Raw genomic sequence first — 21,428 nt, forward strand, 5'->3', positions numbered from 1 at the left:
TATCTTGGTCGTATTGCGCATGTCTCGAATACGAGCAACGTGAGCTCCGCTCATTAGCATTCCCACAGCGTTGTCTTCTTTCCATGTTCCGTCGCGTTGTGTCCGATCGAGAAACTAATTATCTAACGTCACGGCCTTAGTCTCAGGATCATTCATTCTTGCTGGTCGCGCGCCCGAGGTGCCTTCATCTAACACTGCCACAACGATCTCCCGCGTAATATATGCGTTTCTACTTTTTTTCCGACTTACGAGAGCATTTTTCGAGAACTAGATGGAATCCAACCGAATCAACTACTACCTCGAAGCAAAAACACAAAGCAGCGGTTGAACATAAGAAAACGAATACTTGTCTTTATATTTCATGATTGTTGTATGTCTATTATTTTCTATGTCTACATCTATTATTTTGTACAAACTTCATTATGTCAAAATTAAAGTAATTTATTATTATTATTTTAAATTAATTTATGTATTATTTTATTTGACATTATACTTACACTCTTTGTCGCACAAATTTTTCCATTGAACATATTTTGCTAAATTTTAATATGAGAGGATTTTTGAAAACGCTGATTGCTGATCTGAAGTCAAAATTAAAAAATCAAAATGATGGATTTAATATAGAAACCAAATTGAAAAGAATTAACTCAGAGTCTTTATTTACTATTAAATTTTCTATGTATAAAATTTTCTACGTAAGAGTTTTTTAGTCTTCTGATTTCAAATTTTCAAACTGATTGAATCTAAAATTTAAAAACAAAATAGCGGTTCCAAAAAATACCGAAAAAATTGTTTAATGACAAAATCTCGTTCTTGGAATAATCCAAAACTAACGATGAGGACGTGGTGAAATTCTAATTCCATATTTTGTTTTAATTTTTTAAATATTTTTTTAGTTTTTTATTTATTGATTTAAAAAAATTTTTTTTATCTTTTCAATAGAGTTTTCATTAGAGATGCTTTTATTATAAAATTTTTATATAAAATATTTTTTGATGTCTCGATTAATCTTTGAGGCATAACGGAAAAAAAAAAATGTTCTGCATATGTATAAAAGGAGATTTTATTTCTTAAAACTGTTTTTGGCCCAAACAATTTTAAATTCATGTTTTTTACATATCTGTATGTATGCACATATAAAGAATAAAGTATATGCGCGCACGCGGAGACAGAGAGAGAGAGAGAGAGAGAGAGAGAGAGAGAGAGAGAGAGAGAGAATACAAAATATGTTACATAAATCAATTATGAAATAAAAATATTGAAAAATTGTAAAGAGATAAACGTCGCATATATGACATTATGCAACAAAGGATTAACGTTTATTTTTGAGGAATTTTTTAAAGAAATATATTTCACCAATTTATTGATTACGTTTTCAATATTATCAAATGGGAAGATAAGCTATTCCAAATTTTATCAGAATACATTGGCAAAAGATAGATTATATTCCGAGGAACTCCCGACATTCTCGTTAAGTAAATCTTAGTCTACACTCTTTAATTCGATTGTTTTGCACTTGCAACTGAAGCATGCCCTGCAATACTTTTGGCTTCCATGAGTAATCATATCGTTACAATTCATTAGGAAATACGCTAGCAAATATAATGTATACATATATACTTATATACATACATATGTACTTTTATGTATGTTCTCGCAGATATTTTAATTCGCGGTAATGTTTTACTCGTTAAATAAGATTGAACGTTTAACGTTTGTGAAACGATAAGAAAAATATAGTGCATCGTTTTTACGATATAATGACCACACATTGGCGATAAATTTACGCAAAACGAATCTCACACTCTGTCGGAGTTTTAATTGCATGGAACTATTCGAGATTAATAGGACATGCTCGTATGCGTTCGATAGCGTCCGAATTGATTATCTTTTTGATGTTTTTGATTTCAGAATATTATATCGCGAATACAATCTTATATTATATTTCACATGTTCATACAACGCAACATATTGACAGAATTGAAAGCTTGTGAGAACTTGAGATTAATTACAATATGGAAAATATTATTTGTTGTGTTTTGTCATTGTAATTTATGAATATAATGTCAATTTTCTATATTATAAACATAAAAGAAATTATGTATTTAATATATCAAAAAGAAACGAGGTTTTTCTTAATTGTTACCATTTATCGTTATATTAGGAGAGCGAGCGTGGCATGGTAGGCAGCGCACTGGTCTACTATGCCAGAAGTCTCGGGTTCGGCAGAATCGGGAAGAATGTTTTTCATACGCTCGCGTCTCCTCTTCGGCGGTCTGGCAAACTGCCAAGAGTAGTATTTGCCACGGAAATCTCTCTCAATTTATTTCGTTCGGATTCGACATAAAATTAAGTCCCGTATGCCTGTGTACAATCTGCGTGCGCACCACAGGTATACGTAAGCGAGAGAGGTAGGTCTAGACCCGACTTGGACTGTAGGCGTCATTGGAATTGGAATCGTTATATTATAAGAATCTCTGCTTGTTTTGCTTTTAGGGATGGAGGCGCTAATGTCTGAATTTTTCAATGATACAACCACTGCGTTTTACATAATCTTAATAGTTTGGCTTGCCGATCAATATGATGCCATCTGTTGTCATACAGCTCTTACAAAGAGACACTGGCTAAGGTATGTGACTATGATTAATTGCCATAATTAAATTAATAACATTGAATGCTTTTACGATTTTTTTCATATTTTTACATAGTTATCAGGAACAATGAAAGAATTATACTAGTAAAAAGAATTTCTAAAATACATTTCCAATAGAAGACAAGATGATCGAAAGAGCATTTAATTAAAAAGGATTAAGTTGTACAAAGTTGTATAAAGTAGAGTGAGCCTTGCGTGTCGGATATGCTAGCTAACCTGCAACCTTTTACGCTTTAATCCAATAGTACTGTTTCGGCACAGGTCCTTTTTAAAACTAGATATTCGAAATATCTTAAGAAAATTAAATCCTTTATAAGGGTTTATAAGGGTTTTATAAGTTGCGCTAAATAGAAAAATTAAAATTTTACACAATGTAAATATTTTATGGAAAAATATGAAATATAATATTTCCTTTGTATTTTTGCATGCCATTTAAAAAAATTTAGTTTATTCAATCATAATCTTCTTTTTACTGATCTCTACTAGAGATCATGCTTTTTGTGATCTTTACTTGATCATGTAAACATCTGAATAACCTAATTAAAGTTACTATTACATTAATGATTCACCGATATATATGAATATATTTTATATCTTTGATCATTAACATATCGTGGTGATCCGATTAATCATAGAATTTGGATCAATCGGATTTGAACGTTCTTTCTATACTGCCTGTTGATCTGTGGTTATAAACGTATGACGATCGATGTACATTCCGCAAACATCGAACGGCAATTCACTGATTTAACAATCTAGTTGATCCTACGCAGAGATGTCAAAGCGAGGTTGAGCTGAGAACTTCGCAATAGAGATCGGGCTTTACGCTCGGTATAGCTTAGATCTCGTGGAAGGACTATACCGCGAGGCAATTTCCCTGGACGAACGAAGGGTTAGACTGAGGACATTAGAGACATTAGGTGACAATTAAACAAAGCTGTCACCAACGACGAACTTACACCGATCCAGAAATCCTACATTTCGACTTGACGCAAGTCCCTATGGATTATTATTATTAGTCCGCTTTTATGGAGCTTCGGAGCCTAGATAGATCTCTCAAAAGATATTAAATACAAAAAATTCTTAAACACGATCTCTCGAATGCTAATTCTTGCTTTAACATTAAATGGAAAAACGTAATTAATTTGGAATGTTTGATATTCTAAAATAAATTGTTTTCTTAAATTATATATATATAAAGTCATATTTTTGCGCTTTTATATATGTGAAAAATATACACTGTTTCACAAAATTCTGCTTCATGAGAAATTTACACTTGATCTATTTTTTATTTGTATCCGGGCTTGGTGAGAATCGGCAGAACCTGAGTTTGTAGTCGGACTGGAGATTGGAAACGGATCATTAGAACTGGCATTAGCAGCAATTAAATAGATCTGACGCTGGTAATAGTATTCGAATCTCCGAACAGCCCAAGTACGCGTCGCGCGTCCTGTTCCGTAGTCTTCTAATACGGGATTTACACTGAGGTGTAATTAGGATCAATTCTAATCGCGTGAGCGAAGCAGTATCTCGGGCAGCAGTAATCGAGATCGTTATCGAAGGCGACGTGTGTCTGCAAGACAAATCGAATTGTCTCGTGAAACGCGTTGTCACTCACGTAACGAAACGCTCATTACATTATTACCATTCTACGCATTATATAAAAAAGAAATTGAAAAAACAAAAGGTAACAAGTTTGATTATGAGTAACGATTGTATCGATGATGACTTTTAAGATATTAATATTTAGCGAAATTGAAATTTTTAGTATAATTGTTTTTAACATTTATAAAAAGATATCTTTATTTATGATATTATAAACGTAAGATTAAATTATATTCAAAATTCACGGAATATTTTTTGTCATCTTTTGTTTATCAGAAAACATTGAACATTGAATACCATTTTTTGATGAATAGCAATGTTTAATGTTATCAGAGTAGCATTATATTTTGCTTCTATTGTAACAACTTACTGACTAATATCATTTTTTGTTTGCGTAATTGCACGTAAGTTTTTCTCTCACCAGATATTTTTGTATTAAATGCGGTTTGTAAGTTAGGCGGGAACACACATTGGATCTTTATTAGAGCGTCATTGAATACTGTCCATGTATCTATTCATTATTTTCACGGGTCATCCGCTTTTGATTAGAAATCCAACTTCCATTACGGAACAGTTTATCGGATAAGTGTGTAGATCCTATTGCGTTACAAAATTTCCATGTAGAAACGACAATGGAAGAATTGCATTGAACAGAGAAGTCTCCTGCAAATGTATATAACATTTTTCATTAATATGTCTGCTAATTGCAAATATTTTGAAGTAATTTATATTAATTGAAACTTGCTGTTTTATATAGATTTCGATGCAAATTTATGACTCAAATGTTCACTTCTGGATACGTACTATTATATACGCGACATATATCGTGAAAACTCCGTAAGTTTAGTTTTTTTCTACCGGCGTCATTTTATCAGTTAAAATAAAATTCTGGAAGTGAAATCAGAATAGTGTACGACAGAAAAAGTCGTGTATCAGGCACTATGTGATGACTGAATATTTCCAAGGGCGAATAGTACTGAGAAAGTTCAATGATCGTGTTCCCTGATATCAATATGTAAATCTAGATGTTATCACGTATTTCTTATTTAACTGTAATATAAGAATATTATTAATATTATTAATATTATTAATATCATGATTTAATTAATATCTGTCAAATTTCTTCGAAACATGTTGTTAATAAATATAATATATTGAATTCTTATTGAAATTATTAAAATTATTATTCAACGATTATTGAAAATTTTACACGAAAATGTAAAGATTTTACAAATTAACTACAGAAAGAACATGTTGAACGAGTTGTGGGATGAACGTAAATTACTAGCCAAAGCATTTTTTTTTCACTTGATAATATATTGTGTATTTATACTTTTATTAAAAAAATCTCATTATACATAATCTCGATTATATTTTATATTTGTATAATTCTCACGATTTAGTTAAAAAAGATGCATGTTATACACATAATACAATATCATTTTACTTTATTTAAACTCTGAATTAATAAGATAATTCTTCGAATAAATTTTGTGTCTTATTTTGTGGATAAAATATTCGTAGCAACATAATATTAAGCAAGACACAAGACAAAAATAATATTTTTATAAAACTTTTATAACTTTTTATACAAAATGGTACAATCCATTTTTCTAATTGTTTACTGAATGTTTATAAATTATTTCTCTAAAAAATTGTAAGATGAATGCAATTGAACAATTGGTTCCACCGACATTAAAAACTCCGTGGTAAGAGTTTCATCCATTTGTTCGACGAAAGCTCGATATACTATATGTAAGCCGTACCGTTTTCGTTCTCGAAAACAATTAGAAAAGTGCTTTATTAAAAAGATTCGCTAAAGTTTGTTGGATCTCAGATCTATCGTCTTTCTCAAGTTAATATAATATATATATATATATATATATATATATCATAATATATAATATATAATATATATATATATATATCATAATATATAACATCAATCTTTACTCTCATAAAAATTGTACAAGATAAATGGCGAGGTATTTATCATTGCTTATCAGGATTGTGAAACGTAACACAAAGGATTTTATTAAAATATATCAATCTTATGCGACTTTCTTTATATATGAAATCTATTCAATTAAGAAACGTAACGTTTTTCGAACGTATGGTGATGCAACAAAAGAATTCATAAGCAACAACTGTGACGTTCGAAGAGGACGTCCTCTTCGGACGATCTTCGGTGCATGGTAGTTGAAACGAATGTATTTTTAATTTAATTCAAGCAGAATTTTTCGCCAAGTTTCTCTTTAATCCTTTTCTTATTATCTTTCAACAAAGCAAGCTTCTCAGTTTTCTCGCTTGTTATTTTCGCAGAAATAACTGTTTTCATTGTGCTTGCCATTAACAAAACGCGGAAATATCAAGTTAGCATTCTATACAAATATTCTATCACTGCAAATTGCTAATTTAAGTTTAATTTATTATAATTAATTTCAAGTAAATTTACTTTAGTGTATGTAAAAAGTTAGATGATCTTTCACAAGGAATTGAAGTGAATGGATTGCTAAGTATGATGGATGCCACATTGTGTACACTCCTGTATTCTTGATCGTCGAATATTCTTGTCGGAGTAATATTCTCGAAAATTCTTCTGTAAATTGATAAATGGGGATTACAGATAAATTTACGTAAATAAAAGATTTTTTGCGAATAAAACGAACGAGATATTAAATTACGATGATGCAATTTACATTTATATATGAATTAAATATTGTATGAAATGTGTGTGTGTGCGCGCGGTGTGTATGTATATATTTCCTCACTGGTGTTAACGAAACAACTAAGATAATGTTATAGATAATGTTATATATTTTTTTTAAGAAGAAAAGTTATCTCAGCGTCAAATGTACATTCAATATAAACATTTTCTTCATTCTTCCGACAGTGCGCTGTACAGTCAGTTTTTGCGTGCTGTTTCTTTATACTCGCGATTATTTCACTTCCTTGATGGAATTAGGATGTGTCCACTTTGCGAGAGTACGATGACAGTACAGTCAGAGATAGAAAAAAGAGTGAAGCCTTTCGCGATACTGGGATCACAGAGGTTGGGCCAAGAAGGATCTGCATTTTACTTTATATTCGTAACGCGCGGACTCGAATCCCTCATGGTTTTCGTAGATAACGCACGTTCAGTTCCATTTGAACTCGAGTGGGGGGGGGGGGGAGGATGCAGAAAATATTGCTCGCTGCCTTTCGCATTCCGTTTCGTCGACGGATTTAAAAGGACGTGGCGTACCTGTAGGAAGCGATTTGTCAACAAACTTGTATCTCTTTATTAACGAAACCAATGTGGGCGAGCGAATGATCATTTGGATTTATGATAAACAATTATATAGAAAATAAGTTATGCAGAATAATGAATAGCCAAAATCAGCATTTCTTTTTTCTTTCTATCACTATAATGGAGATTGAGCAAAATGAAGAATGTGGCCGGCGGAGTGGGACGACGCGTATAACTTTCTATACCTTCCTTCAGCTTTCAGAAGGGCTTGTATTCGCGCCCCACGGGCATCAACGACGATGCCACGCGTCGATCGACGGCGCGACGCGAGCGGAGCGTCGAGTGCTTACAATCAGCTGGGCTTGTCCGCAAATAACACCGGAGGATGATTATGATTGAATAAGGTCCGTAATTGAGGCTATTGAGCAATTATATAAATAACACACGACCCGGTGCACACGCGCTCACGCTCGGATGTAGGCACTCATAAACACATAGCACGAGTGGCGGCACGGCTGCGTGGGGTATTATTTCAACGTTATGGGCAAAGGGTGGATGGATAGTCGGGTGGCTCCGCCGTCGACCGGGAGCGCCCCGATGAGTTGGGTGGAAAATTACAGTGCAAACATAACGTATATCTATATACTGGTGATGCGAGACCATGGCACATCGTGCGCTCGTCGATGCCTACCGCGCTAGGCGGGGCCGATGATCTCGAATTGCTCGCGCTTGGAAAATCTTGACCGCACTGCCAAATTATATCACGCCGGAGATTAAATCGATTCAAAAATAGTTGTAAACATTCGTCGTGTTTGTCATATCGAACTGATTCAAAATGTCAATCGAAAATTACAAATCATAAGTTACGTCAAGTTACGTCATAAGTTACAAATCATAAGTTACTGAATTATAAGTTACGTCTGAATAACTCGATGTAACTCGATTACAATTACCATGATTCTAACATCACGCTTTTAGTATTTGGAAGAGAACGGAGCAAGAGATGAGCGTAGAAAAATATTTTCTTTGAACACTCACAATCGGTCTCTGTCTCGGGGTTTCTTTAGCTTCTACTTTTAATCCCGTGAGCGATCTTAGGCCGCTCCTCTATTTTACGAGTACACCCCGTTGCGGCAACTGGATTTCAACGGCGAATGAAACCGTTAAGTCGTGTCTTTTGTCAACTGTGCGGAAACGCCCATCTGGAGAATTATAATTAGTTTTTCTATTCTATCCATATTTCCTTTCCGAGGATAGACACTTAGGGATAAGAAAGACAGAGGTGAGAGAAAAAAGGAAGATCAGCGCGAAGCTCGATATCTTGGAAGTTGGCGTTTTAATCAAGATGTTCCGTTCGTCTCGGATATCTTAAACATGGGAAGAAAGAAAGAGACAAGTGAAGATGGGAGAGGAAAAGAGAGGATAGACGTGAAAGAGAGGTAAAAAGGGGGCGTCAGACAGGCGCCAGGCGAACGGTACAAGCGGTCGACTCCCTGACGGCCGCTTGATGGAACCGAGAGCTGACTTTATTTTCCATGACCGCTTTCTCATCTTCTCGTTCCTTCGATCGTACGCGATCGGTCGCTACTTTTGTCCTCGCAACAGGGTGCCGAAACACGGTACTCTCTACGGGGGGTTCTTCCTGTCATTTTTATACATGGACTTACATTTATGTCTTACGCTCGGAAAAGGGTGTTTGTCGCTCAGTATGTCTACGAAATAAAAGTAACCGGAATAGGAGGTCTGAATCGTGATCACGATAAGGTCTCAATTCTTATTAAATTGTTCGATGATTGACTCACGAAATTATTGAGACCTGAAAATCAAAGCTTCTCTATTTCCTTGCTTCAGCCATATTATTATATGAGAAGTGAAAAATCATGTAAATTTTTTACAAATAAATTGGTTTTTTGCGTATAATACAGATTTAATAATATAAATTTTAAATCAATTCCCGATCCTATTTTATAAAATTATAACGGCATCTAAGTCTATGAAATAAGTAATATTATTATAATATATATTTTTTATCAATACATTTATTATTGTACTTAATAATGATTTATTATAACGACAGTTGATATATTTGCGTAAAACTATAATGTATTATAAATTCGTAATATTACAAAGTTTAATAAAATAAAATTTTTAATTAATGAGCTGATATGTTTACTAAACATGTTAATGAATGCAAAATGTTCATAAAAATATATTGAATTTGTTTTATATATATATATATATATATGCACATCATTTATTTAATTTTTAATATTTCAATATATTTACGGTAATCTAGTTAATAAAAATCTATCTCTTTATATTATTAATCAATGATATCAATGATATATATTTGAAATATTTTACATATTTTAAAAACACATTTTCTGTCATTAATGACATGGTTGGCAAAACGCGTTGAAAGAAACAATTATGTTACAACTCGTGATTAATATCGTTTAATGGCACTGTACGTTTTACAGTATTCCGTCCAAAACGAAAAGTCGGGATGGTATTTGCCATGTGACAAGGTGCATGATTAATCGTAAACAGCAGATAGAAAATTAGTCCTCGTGAGATAATTAACCGGTATAATTAATCGTCTTGGCTCCAGACCATACAGTTTCGGAATACTAAACAGACTGTCATCCGTATCTAGAAAAATGCGTCTTTCGACTAAAGACTCATTATCTCTCTGTCGTTTTATTATTTTAAAGTAATATATTTACGAGTTATATCTAAATTTAGAATTAATTAAATTATTAATTTTTTAGGGTCAAAAATACAAAAGTTTACAAAGAGTAATAATTTTGTGAATTATAATACATTTATTTACTCTTTTCGTGAAAAATATTTGTATTTAGAATTTTCATTATTTTCTACAAAACATCGTTTTATACATCAGAATATTCTTTAATATTTAAACGATTTCTTAAATTTTTTAGAATTACTTCTTATAAATAAAATAGGGGAATATTGCAATTATGAAATATCAGAATCTTTGATGCTTTTTCCTCTTATATTTTTCTTTTATATCAATAATCAAATTGATCGATAACATGCACAAAAAAATGCACAAATGAAGTGAATACACTTATTATCGAGACGAGCTGATCACATTTTAATACAAGATAAGGTTAATCGATAGAGTGATTCGATGGCAATGGTGAGTTTTTACCTTTTGTTTCAACTTTTGTTAGAATTATAGGAGGAAAGAACATCAATTTTTTGTAATAATACAGTCAGTAATTTATGGGTTATAATAAGTTGGCCCTTTTACTGTTTACAGACATAGTTTACCTTTTGGAAATGTCTTTTAAAAATATTAAAAAAAAAATTAATTTATTAAATTAATTTATTTTTCGATTATGGAAACTTATCAACTTCTCGATATTGAAAAAAACAATAAGTGATTTTGATTTGATAATTAGAACAAATGAGAAAAGCACGGTAAGAAATGCGCAATTGATAATATTTTTTTATTTAAAAAGATTCAAATTATAGCCGTTTCGGTTCCTTATTGAATCATCTTCAGTGATACATAATTATGAAAAAAAAGTCAGGCTCCATATGGCAACCAAATATGACGCTCACGCCGATTATCATCAGACAAGTGGAGAAGCACATTAACCGTGTTAAGAAAGCGGCACACGATAAAGTTTTTAATATATGTAATTTTAAACAGTTCATATACAAATTGAAGTAACTAATGTGTTAACTTTTCACACAGAATCAGGCTAAACAATGATGAAAAAGATATAATAATTCAAAAAAGTATAAATTGCAGTCAAGATGGTTGAAATTAGAATGTCAAAAATTAAAAGAACGAGTCAAAAGACAGTCAATTCGTATATAAATCAAACAATATGTATCATAAATAAATTGCCAAATAAGTGAATAAAGTGTAACAAATAAGATTAAAAAGTTGTTTATAATTTGCCGAGACAGAAATGTAAGCATGTAGGTACTCCGTGTCATATTATAAATTCAATGAATTTTTTTGCATCTTAATAACATTTCCGAGATCAAACGTTTCCCAAAATCACAGAGTCCAAAATTTTATTTTATTTAACATTATCCCAAAAGAAATCATGATTGCAATTCAGTCTCTGTTGAGTTATCACTGATTTAGTATTAGTATTTCTCCAAATATGATTCAATGTTTGTTTATCTTCGTTTTAAGCTTCTCCCACATAGTAAGCGTCACAATTATTGCATTCAATTTTATATAATTTTTGTGCGAAATCTCATCTTTGTGAGCTCGAATAATTTCTCTCAATTTATTGACACTGAAAAATGCCAGTCTGATATCTAGATCGTTAATAATTTTTTTGAATTTATCAAACGTTGTAGAAATAAAAGGTAATATAAAGGTAATATAAACTATCTAGTTTTTTTTGTCACTATCAATAGAGTCAGCAACATCTTTTTTGTAGATGTCAATATGCTTAAAAAAATAGAAGTTTAAGTCGATAAAAGATACGGTAAAGATAAAACTAAGAGGATAACTGTTATTTAACAAAATAGAAATTGATTAGTTGATTTTGATTAGTTGCGAAAGTTTTTCGGATATTCCGGGAACAAAAATTAATAAAGAAATTATAAAAGAAAATTAACAAAAGAAAATTGAGACAGTACCTATAGACGGAGTGAAGAATGAAGAAATTTGCAATTTTATTCTATCCTAAGTAAAGCGATTGTATTCACTGAACGCTACGCCAGCGCAGAGAAACGCGCTTATAAAATTAAGAAGTAATGAGAATTAACGACGATGACAGCAATCTGTGCACGCCTTGATACCGCCTTTGCCGTGTGATCGATCGAACGGACCGCTCTCTACGCTACTGTGAAAATGAATACAAATCTGCATTGCCTTAACTCCCAATAAAGATTACAAATAGCACGCTGTACACATGTTTGCTACACAAAATCTCAAAAATAAATTTTTTATCTTTAATGACAGCAATATAATAATATTTATTCGCATGCTCCAATGTCGTTTTCACACATCAGTCACACATATCTCTAACTAACTTTTTTATATTTGTATGTAAAAGACTATTGTATTATACTTACACTCGCTCAACTTGGTCAGTCACCTAAGCATTCTACCGTTACTCCTATCGGCGTTCAGCACGGTAATTTTATTACTCTCGAAACTTAAGCTTACTCTCTTGACAAAACCTTGTTTTAAGCACTCTTGACACTCTTTTTCGTGCACTTTTAAGCATCCTTTTGCCACTTAGCATTAAATCTTTGATTGTCCTTGATTCTTTTTCTGAGTTGAATAACTTTTATTGAGAAAACCAAAGAAAAGGCAAACCGAGCGTATTTCGGTGTATGTTTCACAAAAAACAATTGACTTACGTAATACATTCGTTTTTTTCTTTTTTTTTTTGTAAAATATAATATTAATATTATAAAAAATATATTTTTATCATAATTAAATCTGCTTAGTAGGATAATTAATACGATTCCTTACGATTTTGAAGAGCATAATCCTTATCAAAGTAAGACATTTCGTTCTATTTTCAAACTACAATATATTGTTATTTTAGTTCTTTTTTAGTTCTTTGCAATTTTAATAATTACAGTTTTTGATACGTAAATTATTCTTTCTTAATATTTGTAATAATTTTATGGAAAAGTCATTCGTAAGTGTGCGAAGTTTTATATGTGAGATTTAACATACACGAGTTTTTATGGCATAAAAAAGCAACGGAAAGAAGGTGGATGCGTCATGCGTATTAATTCAACGTGTCATTAAAACTGGGTTCCAGCGTATGTTTGCCAAAGGTTGGTTTTATGACGTTGTCAAAATGAAATTTCCATTTGGCATATGTAATTCAAAATTGGGGTTTTTGAGCAGAACATAAACGGTTGTTGCTGTGTACATTTTGTCAACATTTTACGAAACATATTCTAGGGAAAGGAACGATAATATCTTCTTTAATTAATATCATAAGAACGGGAGAAATGTTAAATTTTCGTGAAAATCACACATGCTGCGCGATTATACTACAGAATTCTTGAGATTTTTAAAATACATTACGTAATACTTTTAACACTTTTAAACAGAAAAAATATATTATCGCGTTGACCTGTAACGCTATTGCTCGAAATTATCAAAAGATTCTGTCGAGAAAATAAAAATATTCCAAAGGATAATGTAAGTAACATATCAACATTTGTTTACAAATATAAATATAAATTCATAGGAGAGGCGGATTTTTACCCAAAATTTTGTTACATTACGAGATTTAAAGACATATCGCGATTTGAGTATTCAAATTGAATACCAGAATTGATGAAAAATTGCGGCTGGTAAATAAAATAAAAGCAGACCGACCGGAAAAATATAATGCAAGCATAAATACACGATAAATCTATCGGGCAACATTTCCCACGATATTTGTTTCACTGTTCGTGATTCCCTTCTCTCGTCGTTTCCATTTGTATTTTTATCACATCTATTTTCACCTCGCCTGTTTCGCATGCCCGTCGATGCGTATTCGCCCACTTCCATCGTACGTACGCGCATATAGTTAGCCATTTATGTATCTCAAATTCTAGCAAATCCTCGCGAATCTGCCGCTGGACGCAAATGGCACGTATGGACAGTTTCACATGAGATCGTACGTTTTGAGATTATAAGTTTAATTGGTATTTGCGTTTATGCGTACTCGCGTGTCTGTTATAGAACTTATTTGTGATGAATAATGCAACGAATTTGTTTAATCCTGACACTTTTAGAGAGACGTCCATTTTCAACTCTATCTTATGTAGTGAATATTAAAAACAAATTATTCTTTGGCTTATTTTCACTGAATTCGTGAAAGTAAGTAAGATTATAATTGTTAAAGATTATAATTGTTAAACTATTATTAAAATTTGTGTGCTCGAATATTTATCTATTATATTTAATATTTACAATGAAATGGATAACGAAATGTTTACAATGAAATGGATAACATAAGGCAATGATCATTGCCTTATTTAAAAAAATTTTTTGTATGTAATGATTTTTAGGAGTTTTAGGTTCTAAGCTTTTTTTTATCATATCATAAAATCTCGTAGGAACGTCAATTCAACTTGAAATGATTAGTTTTAGTCTTGATGCATTCTGATTCTCTAATTGTAAATTTAATTTAAGATCAGAATACCTTTATCGCAAATAATATCGTTGGGGCAGCAGAAATTCCACGCGCTTAATATCGTTCGTATCACCATTACGTTTACTTCAACCTTGCATATCGCGGTCGAGTAGTAGTACCATCCATATTGTGCTTTCATTGTGAGTGCGGGCGTACTTGCACTCATTTGTGTACCTGAAATTTCAATAAATCCTGGCGAATCTGGTTCGGCGCGCAAAAGGCACGCAACGATCGCGGAAGTCCATCGTGTCGCGTCCAATTTATTATCTTTATAATTACTTGGTGATCTTAGTTTTATAAAAAAAGGATAAGAAGGGAAGGCGTGTGCCACGACGAGGCCCGACCACGAACCAATCGTAAAAATCCGCAATTATTTTTGCGAAAAATATCACATCAGCCAGGAATCGAACCTGGATCTTCTGCTTACCAGACAGGCATCTTATCCTTTTGACTACAGAGACATGTGATGATATTTATCGCAAATAACGTATTTAGAATAACACATCACAATTCAATGATACACACATACAATGATATACATACATACACTACATCACACACACACGCACACGCGCGCGCGCGCGCGCGCACACACACACACACACACACACACACACACACACACACACACACGTGTGTATATTCTCGAATCCCCTTTATCAGACTGATAAGTCAGGATCACTGTAGGATCTAGCAAATCAATGTTCAGTGATCTTGACTTATCGGCAGGGTCGATAAGTCTAATAATGTAATAAATATGCATGCATCGAAACGGATACATTATGGACAGCAATATATCTAATAAATACACTAATTTTTTTTATTTGTTCCATCTTTCTTTTCTCTTTCTCTAGTTTAGAAAGAAATGTATACATTATATTATATCTTCATCATTATATTATTCATTCGTATTGACTTTTATATCTATGTAAACATATATTTCATAACCTCTACAGTCTTTGTTCCTTATGTCACGATTCTGATTAACTGATTATTAATAAATACACATAACGAGAGTAAGAAAGTAGAAAAAGTGAGCGAGATAGTATGCTTATTCTTTTTTCGCGCATCCGATTGGCGGTCAATGATGTCGTTGAGTTTCGCGGCGAGTTTGACGATTTTTATTGACAGTTGGTGATAATTTGTTTTGGAGTGTAAGTGACTCATGTTTGCGTTATTTTGCAAGTAAGTTCTAAAATAAGAAACAATATAAATAGTATCATTTTAAACTAGTAAAAATTGATATTTATTGATTTTTATCTAGATACAAATTCATATACATTATTTTATTTATTATACATGTACATATATATGTACATACTTATTACGTATTTGTTAAAATTGTTTTAATAATATTGCTTTCGAGTTTTTAATACAGTTATAATAATAATTTATTTAATTAATTCATCAAAAAGATATGTTTAACAATTATTAACAAAACAGAATGATCTTTTTAATGAAATGTATTAATAAAAGCACAAGAAATCAGGAGACACGGATGTCATACGATAAGAAATATATTGTACTATTAATAATATTTATAATGTGATTAAGGAAAGAAATAGTATCTAAACAAAATTATCTTTTTTGAAAAACAAAAGAATATAATAAAAAAATGACGATACGTTTAGTATATACGTTTAAAAAAATGTCAAATATAAAAATCAAAACGGGGCAGGCATCTTGTCGCGTCCTATAACGTCCCATCCCATCTCATGCCATCCCATCCCATCCTGTCCCATCCCATCCTGTCCCGTCCGGTCCCGTCTCGCCCCGCCTCGCTCCGCCCCGTCCCGTCCCGTCCCGTCCCGTCCCGTCCCGTCCCGTCCCGTCCCGTCCCGTCCCGTCCCGTCCCGTCCCGTCCCGTCCCGTCCCGTCCCGTCCCGTCCCGTCCCGTCCCGTCCCGTCCCGTCCCGTCCCGTCCCGTCCCGTCCCGTCCCGTCCCGTCCCGTCCCGTCCCGTCCCGTCCCGTCCCGTCCCGTCCCGTCCCGTCCCGTCCCGTCCCGTCCCGTCCCGTCCCGTCCCGTCCCGTCCCGTCCCGTCCCGTCCCGTCCCGTCCCGTCCCGTCCCGTCCCGTCCCGTCCCGTCCCGTCCCGTCCCGTCCCGTCCCGTCCCGTCCCGTCCCGTCCCGTCCCGTCCCGTCCCGTCCCGTCCCGTCCCGTCCCGTCCCGTCCCGTCCCGTCCCGTCCCGTCCCGTCCCGTCCCGTCCCGTCCCGTCCCGTCCCGTCCCGTCCCGTCCCGTCCCGTCCCGTCCCGTCCCGTCCCGTCCCGTCCCGTCCCGTCCCGTCCCGTCCCGTCCCGTCCCGTCCCGTCCCGTCCCGTCCCGTCCCGTCCCGTCCCGTCCCGTCCCGTCCCGTCCCGTCCCGTCCCGTCCCGTCCCGTCCCGTCCCGTCCCGTCCCGTCCCGTCCCGTCCCGTCCCGTCCCGTCCCGTCCCGTCCCGTCCCGTCCCGTCCCGTCCCGTCCCGTCCCGTCCCGTCCCGTCCCGTCCCGTCCCGTCCCGTCCCGTCCCGTCCCGTCCCGTCCCGTCCCGTCCCGTCCCGTCCCGTCCCGTCCCGTCCCGTCCCGTCCCGTCCCGTCCCGTCCCGTCCCGTCCCGTCCCGTCCCGTCCCGTCCCGTCCCGTCCCGTCCCGTCCCGTCCCGTCCCGTCCCGTCCCGTCCCGTCCCGTCCCGTCCCGTCCCGTCCCGTCCCGTCCCGTCCCGTCCCGTCCCGTCCCGTCCCGTCCCGTCCCGTCCCGTCCCGTCCCGTCCCGTCCCGTCCCGTCCCGTCCCGTCCCGTCCCGTCCCGTCCCGTCCCGTCCCGTCCCGTCCCGTCCCGTCCCGTCCCGTCCCGTCCCGTCCCGTCCCGTCCCGTCCCGTCCCGTCCCGTCCCGTCCCGTCCCGTCCCGTCCCGTCCCGTCCCGTCCCGTCCCGTCCCGTCCCGTCCCGTCCCGTCCCGTCCCGTCCCGTCCCGTCCCGTCCCGTCCCGTCCCGTCCCGTCCCGTCCCGTCCCGTCCCGTCCCGTCCCGTCCCGTCCCGTCCCGTCCCGTCCCGTCCCGTCCCGTCCCGTCCCGTCCCGTCCCGTCCCGTCCCGTCCCGTCCCGTCCCGTCCCGTCCCGTCCCGTCCCGTCCCGTCCCGTCCCGTCCCGTCCCGTCCCGTCCCGTCCCGTCCCGTCCCGTCCCGTCCCGTCCCGTCCCGTCCCGTCCCGTCCCGTCCCGTCCCGTCCCGTCCCGTCCCGTCCCGTCCCGTCCCGTCCCGTCCCGTCCCGTCCCGTCCCGTCCCGTCCCGTCCCGTCCCGTCCCGTCCCGTCCCGTCCCGTCCCGTCCCGTCCCGTCCCGTCCCGTCCCGTCCCGTCCCGTCCCGTCCCGTCCCGTCCCGTCCCGTCCCGTCCCGTCCCGTCCCGTCCCGTCCCGTCCCGTCCCGTCCCGTCCCGTCCCGTCCCGTCCCGTCCCGTCCCGTCCCGTCCCGTCCCGTCCCGTCCCGTCCCGTCCCGTCCCGTCCCGTCCCGTCCCGTCCCGTCCCGTCCCGTCCCGTCCCGTCCCGTCCCGTCCCGTCCCGTCCCGTCCCGTCCCGTCCCGTCCCGTCCCGTCCCGTCCCGTCCCGTCCCGTCCCGTCCCGTCCCGTCCCGTCCCGTCCCGTCCCGTCCCGTCCCGTCCCGTCCCGTCCCGTCCCGTCCCGTCCCGTCCCGTCCCGTCCCGTCCCGTCCCGTCCCGTCCCGTCCCGTCCCGTCCCGTCCCGTCCCGTCCCGTCCCGTCCCGTCCCGTCCCGTCCCGTCCCGTCCCGTCCCGTCCCGTCCCGTCCCGTCCCGTCCCGTCCCGTCCCGTCCCGTCCCGTCCCGTCCCGTCCCGTCCCGTCCCGTCCCGTCCCGTCCCGTCCCGTCCCGTCCCGTCCCGTCCCGTCCCGTCCCGTCCCGTCCCGTCCCGTCCCGTCCCGTCCCGTCCCGTCCCGTCCCGTCCCGTCCCGTCCCGTCCCGTCCCGTCCCGTCCCGTCCCGTCCCGTCCCGTCCCGTCCCGTCCCGTCCCGTCCCGTCCCGTCCCGTCCCGTCCCGTCCCGTCCCGTCCCGTCCCGTCCCGTCCCGTCCCGTCCCGTCCCGTCCCGTCCCGTCCCGTCCCGTCCCGTCCCGTCCCGTCCCGTCCCGTCCCGTCCCGTCCCGTCCCGTCCCGTCCCGTCCCGTCCCGTCCCGTCCCGTCCCGTCCCGTCCCGTCCCGTCCCGTCCCGTCCCGTCCCGTCCCGTCCCGTCCCGTCCCGTCCCGTCCCGTCCCGTCCCGTCCCGTCCCGTCCCGTCCCGTCCCGTCCCGTCCCGTCCCGTCCCGTCCCGTCCCGTCCCGTCCCGTCCCGTCCCGTCCCGTTCCGTCCGTGCATGGACAATTTCATTACTTGTATTAGGGAATTGCTGATAGTACGTGATGATAGTGAAGAGCGCAGTGTGCAGGCGAAACTACACTATTAAATTGTGTCCTGACGCCAGATGCACCATGGTGTAGCCCATTCTCGTCGTGTCACGCCGTATCTATTTGCATAGTAATAGCGTCGCGCATCGCTTGTCTTGCAACTCCTTTACGTATAAATACTGCTGCGAACTGTCATAGGAAGTGCCATTCGTCTGAAATGAAGCCTTTCTTATGTCTTTCCCGTGACAGATTTTCGAAAGCGCTTGCTTCTCCTCGTCGGTAGATACTATGCGAGAATATTTGTTGCATAAATTCGAGGTATTAGTTAATCCAGTTTTTAGATTGTTTAAAACTTTCCCCATATATTTTGCACACATTAAGCTTCTCAATTATTATTTTCAATTCGAACGATGCTTTATTTTGCAACAAATAAGTTGCTTCGTTAATTTCTTCCAATTTACACATGGTGCGAATTAGGTTTGTTCTCCATTTCTTGCATCACTTTACTTTTTTAGTGCCCTTTGATTGAATCTAGATTGAAATTGAAACATTTGTACATATTTGATATGTAACATGGTAATAACTTAATACATGATAATAATTCGAAAGATGTCGAAACTCAAGTATATTAATAATATCACGAATTGATACTATAGATATTCTGAGAAATGCTAATAGTGAATATATATGTGGAAGTGCGGATAAGTAGATAGCGCACGACTGTTGCTAATTGCTTCGCGATGTTTAGAATTTCTCGATATGAGCTGCTTATTGGCGATAATTGCTGTCGATGCTACACGAAACGTATATCTCGAAATATCACCCGTATATCTCGAAATATCTCGAAATATCACTCAAATATCATATCGTTTGTTAAGAGACTAGCATTCTTGAATATGACGCGAGGAAACATGACGCGTAATTTTGGTAGCGTAATTATCAACATTCTATGATTACGAATACAAATATAAATAAATATAAGTATATTGACAAGTATAGATAAGTAATTTTATCTTATCTATACTTATATAATAGCTGCAACGAGTTTTGAATTGCTTGATTGCAAAGTCTCGACCGATTCGATAACGCATATACGAGGGTAGTCTGAAAAGTTTTGAGCCTTAATATGAAGATGACGTTACTCGTCAAAACCATTCTAGTACTACAATAGTATATGCTTTGAAAAACTTTTATGAAAATTTCAGCCATTTTGGACGCTCAATTGTTGTTTGATAGTCGTTTGTGTCAGTCGATGTCAATGTTTTTGTAAAAATGAAAAAAATTGAATATCGTGCCGTGATTAAATTCTTACATTTGAAAGGCAATACGCCTGCGCAAATTAAAATCGAGTTGGATCGCTGTTTACGGGGACTCTGCCCCATCATTTGCCACCGTAAAAAGATGGGCAGCTGAATTTAAACGTGGTCGTACCAGCTTGGCTGATGATGAGCGTTCGAAACGGCCAAAAACTGCGATCACCGCTGATAACATCGAAAATGTTCATCAAATGGTACTGGACGACGAATCAAAGTTAGAGAGATAGCAGAAGCTATAGGCATATCGAAAGAACGCGTTTGTCATATATTGACTGAAGAATTGGATATGCGCAAGCTATTCACGCGTTGGGTGCCGCGCTTGCTCACTTTGGACCAAAAACGAATTCGAATGAACATTTCCAAGGCCCTGTTGGAGCGGTTCAAGCGAAACGAGTCAAATTTTTTGCGTCGATTCATAACTGTAGATGAAACTTGGATCCACCACTACACTCCAGAGACAAAAGAACAGTCAAAACAGTGGACTGCAAAGGATGAACCTGTTCCGAAAAAGGTGAAGACGGTTCCATCAGCTAGGAAGGTAATGGCGACTGTTTTTTAAGATAGTCACGGAATTGTGTGTATCGATTATCTTGAAAAAGGTAAAACAATAACGGGAGCGTATTACGCATCATTACTTGATAAGCTGAAAGCAGAAATTGCAAAAAAACGGCCGCATTTGAAGAAGAAGAAAGTGCTGTTCTATCAAGACAACGCACCTGCTCACACTTCGGCGGTCGCCCTGGCCAAAATTCACGAACTGCACTTCGAATTGGTTGGCCACCCACCGTATTCACCAGATCTGTCCCCCAGCGACTTTTTCCTGTTTCCTAAGCTTAAAGTTTCGCTTGGAGAACAGAGATTTTCATCGAACGAGGAGGTCATCGCATACGTAAACGCCTATTTTGCGGAGCAAGACGCCAACTACTATTTGGAAGGGTTAAAGAGGTTAGAGTATCGATAGGAAAAGTGTATCGACTTAAAAGGAGATTATGTTGAAAAATAAAACTATATTTGACCGAAAAAATACTTGTTTCTATGTTAGGCTCAAAACTTTTCAGACTTCGTAATATAAAATCTATTGTCTTTACTATTATAAAAAATATAA

At 38.5% G+C, this 21,428-nt stretch overlaps 1 protein-coding gene across 2 annotated transcripts in view; it reads left to right on the forward strand.

Moving 5' to 3' along the window:
* LOC105424975 (membralin) overlaps positions 1-21,428 on the forward strand; it is a 112,650-nt gene that overhangs the window by 65,448 nt on the left and 25,774 nt on the right. For both annotated transcript variants that reach the window (XM_089076607.1, XM_089076608.1), the window contains exon 10: positions 2,497-2,629. In XM_089076607.1, the coding sequence (XP_088932733.1) occupies positions 2,497-2,629 (133 nt within the window). The remainder of the gene's footprint in view (positions 1-2,496; positions 2,630-21,428) is intronic.

Source organism: Pogonomyrmex barbatus, unplaced genomic scaffold, assembly GCF_055798465.1.
Source record: "Pogonomyrmex barbatus isolate J1 unplaced genomic scaffold, ASM5579846v1 scaffold2, whole genome shotgun sequence".
NCBI classification, from domain to species: Eukaryota; Metazoa; Arthropoda; class Insecta; order Hymenoptera; family Formicidae; genus Pogonomyrmex; species Pogonomyrmex barbatus.